Source organism: Hemibagrus wyckioides, linkage group LG09, assembly GCF_019097595.1.
Source record: "Hemibagrus wyckioides isolate EC202008001 linkage group LG09, SWU_Hwy_1.0, whole genome shotgun sequence".
Lineage (NCBI taxonomy): Eukaryota > Metazoa > Chordata > Actinopteri > Siluriformes > Bagridae > Hemibagrus > Hemibagrus wyckioides.
Window position 1 is genome coordinate 10,090,881 of NC_080718.1, and position 7,474 is coordinate 10,098,354.

Sequence of the window (7,474 nt, forward strand, 5' to 3'; positions counted from 1 at the left end):
AGAATGAACATACAAGTCCTTCATCATCATTTTTATCCCAAGTTTTTTTTTTTCAATCCACCCATGCTATCTGCTATCCGTTGTTCTTACTGTGAATCACAGAACTCTTGTTTGTTTTCCATTCTTTCTCTTTACGACTTTCCAAATTCTATTATTTTGCATGAGATCCTTTTACATGTATGCTCTCCCATTACACACCCCTATTACTCTGACCTGCTTGTGGAAGTAGAAATCAAGCCTAACCTCAGAGTCAAGCTAGGAACTTGGGGTTCATGTATGCATGGAAAAAAAATTATGAAAGAACCATTTGTGATGTGAAAATCCATTACATTTGTTGTCTTTTCAGCTATCGTATACATAAATTCAATGTGTGCAATATGAATACATGATTGCACATTTTTCTACCACTAGGGGTCCTGCATACATATGGTCAGTAGTGTGAAAAACTTAAATTACATTTTATGCTTTGCAGCATTGTCTCATAAATCAGACCCCAGGAGCTGCAAGGTCAAAAATTCTCTTTTACTATTTAAAAATATTCTAGCTTTTACTATATAGAAAGTTCTTGCTTTACACTGCTCTTAATTTCTGCATATTTATTCATTCTACTTGAGTTAGCTGCATAAGCTGAGTAAGACTAGCTAAAAAATAAAGTAGCTGATAAACTGATAAGGATCAGGAGAGTTATCTTATAACATGTGGGCTTAATTAGCAATTGTTGTTGAGTTGTAAACACATCATCTTACATATATTTTAAAAAAGCTAGAGATTGTTAACCTGAATGACAGCATATGTGGCATCAATTGGAGTGCAAATTTAGTGTCATTAGTATAGAACTGCATCTTTTATACATTTCTGCTAGTGATGGCATCAAGGAAGACTATCTGTGTAAAGATAAAATGTAAAAGTAAATTAAATTAAAGATTGAAACAGCTTTTTTGACAGTAGCTCACTGGGAAGTGGAAATGAGACTAGTAAACCATAATTAGCTCCAGAGCAGGACCGGCTGTGTCCACCATGCGACCTGTCTGAACACATCAAGGTTTTAGCTCCCCTTTCCACTACCTCAGGAGAGTCAGCCTGGGGTTAGAACCCGTTGTTCACAGCCAGGCGGCAGGGGATAATCACAGGCAAACATGGCAACCACATGGCAGACATATGCATGAATATGCACACATTCACGCACGGGACGTCTGGCACTCATTAGTCTCAATGGCAACATAAGAGGCCATGTGTGCACTGAGTGGGAATGGAGCAGAAGAGTGTTATGCTACATTGGAGGAGTCCCCAGAAAATAAAGGGACCTCTGCCAGTAGGAAACACTTTATGAAGCAACATCTGTTCATCTTTGTAGATGATAGATAGATAGATAGATAGATATATAGATAGATAGATAGATAGATAGATAGATAGATAGATAGATAGATAGATAGATAGATAGATAGATAGATAGATAGATGTAACTAGTTGAAATGTATCAATCAGGAGACAAGTATAAAAAAATTCCAAAATATTAGATGTACCATGGAACACTGTTGAACACACTAGATGTAACATGGAGCACCATAGTGACATCACCAAGAACAGGACGTCCCTCCAAAAATGATCTGACAAGTACTGATTAGCCTCTCTATGTGACAACAATCTTTCATGTTCTTCACATATCTGGGCTATGGGGTAGGGTTGCTAGAGAGAAACACTTTATCACAAAATACATCCAAGCTTTATTCTATTTTTGTTTTTATCTGACTTTTTGATGTACTTAATAATATATTAGAACGTGTCAGAACATGCAATGCATCACAATGTTTGCTGTGTATGGAGCTGTGTAGCTGCAGACTGGTCAGAGTGCTCCTGCTGACCCCTGTCCACCACTGATAGTACCTACAATGGACATGGGAGCTTCAGAACTGGACCATGGAGTAGTGGAAAAAGGTCGTCTGGTCTAATGAATCACATTTTCTTTACATCATGTGGATGGCTGGGTACATGTACACTGCTTACCTGGGAAAGAGCTGTCACCAGGATACACAAGTGGGTGGTGGCAGTGTGACAATCTGGGCAATGTTCTTCAAGAAACCTTGGGTCCTGGCATTCATATGGATGTTATTTTGACACACACCATCTACCTAAAGATTCTTTAAACTATACACCTATTCATGACAATAGTAGTCCCTAGTGGCAGTGGCCTCTTGCAGCCGGACTATGCACCCTGCCACACTTAGGAATGGTTTAAGAAATATGACAAAGACAAAGGTGTTGACATCCAAATTTCCGAGATCTCAATCTGATTGTACACTTGGGAGCTGTGCTGGACAAACCTGTCCGATTCATGGAGTCTCCACCTTACAAGTTACAGGAATGCTAACATTTTTGTACCAGATAGCACAGCACACCAGAGGTTCAGAGGTTTTGTGGAGTCCAGGGCTAGACAGGACAGGGATGTTTTGGCAGCACAGTTGGGACCCATACATGATTAGGCAGGTGGTTATGGGTGACCATTAAAAATGTTTGTGTGTGTGTGTATGTGTGTGTCCATGCACATAAAATAACATGACTACAATAGGTTTTTGAGCTTCTTAATCATGTGGTAATGTGACAAACCTGAGATCCATTCCTAGAGATTCTAGGAAATTGAGGCATGGTGTATGGTCATTATGGTCATTATGAACAATTTGGTACTCTGATTGTCATAACCTTCTTTAACAGGCCTGTTAAATATTTGAAAACTTAATACTTTTAAGATTCAAAAATAAATATCAAAAATTCTCTCTCTCTCTCTCTCTCTCTCTCTCTCTCTCTCTGTCTTTCACACAAACACACACACACACACCTTTTATTTTACTTTGGTACAAGGTAGTAAGTGATTGTTAAGATTATTAGATGGCCCTGTTCCTCTAAACTCATTGGCTTACTGTGTTAATGTTTTAGTATCCACAATTACAGCCATTAACTCCCTACAAAAATAAACTTCACAGCTGGTGAGGAACAAGAAACACTAATTTCATGTCTGGCTATGAGGCAAGAAATGTTTCACCTTCAGGATCAAGTTGTCAGCTGGGTTAATCAAATCGCTAAAGCTGTGATTTGAGCGGGAAATAAATTCTGGATTTTATAATGTGTCAATCTTATATCTTATGTCATATAGGGCAAACATTTTTTTAGCCAAGAGGTTATATCTACTGTAGTGGACTAGCAGTAAATATATCAAAATTTCTTAAAATAAACCAGAAGTTATGAATGATGCTGCATTTGAAGTTTATACAAAACATTCTATGCATTAATGCTTTGTAAAACAATATTATACCAGTTTAAAACATATTTTTGCATCCACTTAAGATATCTGTTGTGGTGGCATATTTATTTTTAGATATTCTTTAAAACAGAGATGTTTTGAGGTATACAGGGCATATGAAGACTATATATGAAGGCTGATATACTACTATCGTTAGATACTCATCAGACCCGAGCACTGGGTGGATTAATATGAAATGCATACCTACAGAAAAGTGATTAAAACCGATGACGAATTGCCGGACATTATCAGTGAATAATTTCTTACAGTGATTGCATGTTTTATTCGTTTTTACAACTATTAAAATGCCGAAACTATTAGAACTGTTGACATTACATTACAAATGCGCACCCAGCTCCGGCCAGCTCCCAGCTCCCAGCTCCGGCCCTAGATGCCACCACAAGTTTTTTTTTTGTCCTTGAAATGGATACTAGACTAAGCGTGTTGGGGTTTCTGTAACTTTTATTTGTTCTGGATATTCACGGATAATCACCTTAGGTGGGGGCTGCCGAAGCCCTGTAAGAGGTTCATAACGCGTGAAAAACACAGGCATAGCATAAAAAATGTTTATTCGGTACAAAACACCCATAAAAAGTAATGCAACACTCATGTCTTTATATCTGTACGAGGAATATATTTAGGGTAGAATACAATTTGTAAACATTTCTTACAGGCATAATATGAACAATTCAAAGATGCCAAGGACTGTAACAAACCGTGTGCGCAATGCGTACGGAGAACTCCCACCAGTTCCAGTCTGGTTTTGCGCAAAATAACTAAAAGTATCCGTACGGACACATGCATGGAAATTTGCATTTAATATATTCCTACGCGGTCCACGTGCAGCATCACTTAACTGTTCGGCATCGCATCCTCTTTTCTTGTGCTGAGAGTTACTTGTGCGCGAAGGTAACTCAAGCAGCTCTCCAGACGTATGGGAGGAGTGAAGAGAACCACACCGAGCCCGGCCCCTGTGTTAGAAGCATATATAACGCGCTGGGTTTCCAACTTGACCAGACTAAATTTCAGTGGCTAGAAATCAGAACACAAGACATATTCATGACATTGTCTTGAATATTGAAGATATCTTAGAATCATCTGAAAAACAAAAACTCATTTAAAGTGTTTTTATCACTGAGAAAAGGAGAAAGGAGAAAGATTTCATCCATTGTGAGTTTTTTTTTTTTTTTTAATTTTCTTTGAATTATTGCTTACCTAAACAGCCTGTTGAGGAATCATGTTTTGAAACATAAATTAGATTTTTTTGGTTGTCCAAATTAGAATTTGAATTTTACTGCAGAATCAAGAGATGGCATTATCAGAGAGTGAGTTTGGCATGAAAGGAAGCAGCATTATAAAGGAATGGAGTGGACAAGTCCAACCAGCCCTCATCGTTTCCTTCATTTTTCTCTTCTGCCTTGAGACCTGCCTATGGATCCGCAACCTTGCTCACAAGAAAAGGCTGCCAGGGCCCTTTGCATGGCCGCTAGTGGGCAATGCCATGCAACTAGGCCAAATGCCCCACATTACCTTCTCCAGGCTTGCAAAGAAGTATGGCAATGTCTACCAGATCCGACTGGGCTGCAATGACATAGTCGTGCTGAATGGTTACACAGCCATACGACAAGCTCTGATACAACACAGCAAAGAGTTTGCAGGAAGACCAAACTTCATCTCCTTTCAAATTATATCAGGTGGGAAAAGCATGACGTTCAGCAATTACAGCGAACAGTGGAAGGCACACCGGAGAATAGCTCAATCTACTTTGAGGGCGTTCTCATCTGCAAACAGCCAGACCAAGAAGGCTTTTGAACAACATATTGTGGCAGAGGCCATGGAAATGGTTCAGAACTTTCTCAGGCTTAGTGCAGATAGATGTTATTTCAATCCGGCACATGAATTTAAAGTCGCTGCTGCTAACGTCATTTGTGCTCTCTGCTTTGGGAAACGTTACGGGCATGATGACCCAGAGTTCAGGGCACTTCTGGGCCGGGTAGATAAATTTGGAGAGACAGTGGGTGCTGGGAGCTTAGTAGATGTCATGCCTTGGCTTCAGTCTTTCCCGAACCCGGTGCGAAGCGTTTACCAAAATTTCAAGACTATCAATAAGGAGTTCTTTGCTTATGTGAAAGACAAAGTCGTCCAGCACAGAGACACATATGATCCTGATGTAACGCGAGATATGAGTGATGCAATCATTAGTGTGATTGAACATGGAAAGAATAGCATGTTATCTAAAGAATTTGTGGAGGGAACTGTGACAGATCTCATTGGAGCAGGGCAGGACACTGTATCTACAATTATGCAGTGGATGTTGCTGCTGTTAGTAAAGTACCCAGCTATGCAGACCAAGCTCCAGGAACAGATTGATAAAGTTGTTGGCCGTGAGAGACTGCCCTCAATGGAGGACAAGATCAACCTGGTCTACCTGGATGCTTTCATCTATGAGACCATGCGCTACACCAGCTTTGTGCCTGTCACCATCCCCCACTCCACCACCACAGATGTCACCATTGAGGGCTTCCACATCCCTAAAGATACAGTGGTATTCATCAACCAGTGGTCTGTGAACCATGACCCACAGAAGTGGCAGGACCCTCACATCTTCAATCCTTCAAGGTTCCTGGAAGAAAATGGAGCCCTTAACAAGGACCTGACAAACAGTGTAATGATCTTCTCCACAGGTAAGAGAAGGTGTATTGGTGACCAGATTGCCAAGACAGAGATCTTCTTGTTCTTAGCCATTCTGCTTCATCAGTGCACATTCAAGAGTAACCCCTCTCAGACTCTTACTATGGACTGCTCATATGGGTTAGTCCTGAAGCCTGTCAAATTTACAGTTACAGCCGAACTCAGAGGGAAACTCCTTGGCCTTGTGTCACCAGCATAAATAAAAGAATGACTTGCCAGCCAGATTTTATGACTCAAAGCAAGCAAAGACTGATACATTTTTTAAAATATATTACATATAACAGTGATTATTAATAAAGAGGCACTAAATTCTGGTGTATATTTAATATTTAAAGATTATTCACACATTTTTCGGCAAGGTGTATCTTTTATTAATGGAGAAAGTATGTCGTATAATCTGGTAGTTAAAAGGAACTAAAACAATCTCTTCATGTCTATATGGTTAAAAATTTGTATAACATTTTAGTTTGTGTATTCATCATCCTGTGTTGAAAAAATATAAGCTATATTAAAAATCTATCAGCAAGCAGTGCATTATTGTCAACATCATATCAACATTAAAATATGTACTTAAGAATTGTTGATTTGCATAAAACTGCCTTGATAGATTGAGGTTCCTCTTTTGGTTCCTATGGTATGAAGAAAATACTGTATATGTATATGATTTACTCAGCTATGTATAAAGACATATATAAAATGTGGATTATGATTAATTATAGCTGTTGTATTTCGGGTATTTTAAACGTTAATGATCTACTTTATATGTAAAGCCATCTACTGTATCCAGATTAAAAGAATAACTAGCTTGAAAATGTGTAGATAGTAAAAAAGTTATGAACAAAATCTAGTAATTACCATGCAGTAAGTGAGATTTGGATCACTAGGATAACATGATTTTTTTTGTGGCTCTCATGGAGAGTTCCATAAGAGATCTTGGCCAAGTGAACTTATTTACTCTTTTACTTCTAAATCCTGTTTTTATGTTTCACCTGTCATTACAACCGACTCACACTGGTTTCCAGGAAATTACTCATAATGTAAAATGTTGTAATAACACTTTTTAAAGTGCTGCTGCAAGCAATGCCATTAATTATGAATTGCATGTATTGAGAAAATCCTTCAGCTGTTTTGAATCCAAGAAATAAAACTTTATTTTTGTTTTGTATTTTTGTGTTGTTTTCCCATTTCTTTACACTATTTGAAAATAAGCTAATTGTGATGTGAATTAAAGAACAATTTAAAACAATGTGTAACAGCCTTCTTCTTTTTTTATATCATTTCATACTTTATCTATTCAAAATACTTATAAAAAATCTCAGTTACAGTTTATTTAATGCATTATAAAATAATAAAACACAAAACATTTCAATCATTATACAGCATATGGAATGCCTTCTCAGATGTTTCACTGTTGTACCTGATATCTTAGTGAAGATTAGTGACTGACTGATTGACTAACTGAATGAATGAATGAATGAATAAATGAAT

At 38.0% G+C, this 7,474-nt stretch overlaps 1 protein-coding gene across 2 annotated transcripts; it reads left to right on the forward strand.

Moving 5' to 3' along the window:
* Nucleotides 1-4,306: 4,306 nt before the first annotated feature.
* Nucleotides 4,307-7,232, forward strand: LOC131359690 (cytochrome P450 1B1). Of its 2 annotated transcripts, none has more exons than XM_058399733.1 (2): nt 4,307-4,465; nt 4,596-7,232. In XM_058399733.1, the coding sequence occupies exon 2, from the start codon at nt 4,605-4,607 to the stop codon at nt 6,183-6,185; it is 1,581 nt and encodes a 526-aa protein (XP_058255716.1). In that variant the 5' UTR covers nt 4,307-4,465; nt 4,596-4,604; the 3' UTR covers nt 6,186-7,232. The 2 variants fall into 2 exon arrangements, with proteins under 2 accessions (XP_058255716.1, XP_058255717.1); XM_058399734.1 differs by having other exon boundaries at nt 4,310-4,465; nt 4,577-7,232.
* The last annotated feature ends 242 nt before the right edge of the window (nt 7,233-7,474 follow it).

Coding starts and splice junctions, on each gene's coding strand:
- LOC131359690 (XM_058399733.1), top strand. CDS start 4,605: ATGGCATTATCAGAGAGTGAGTTTGGCATGAAAGGAAGCAGCATTATA.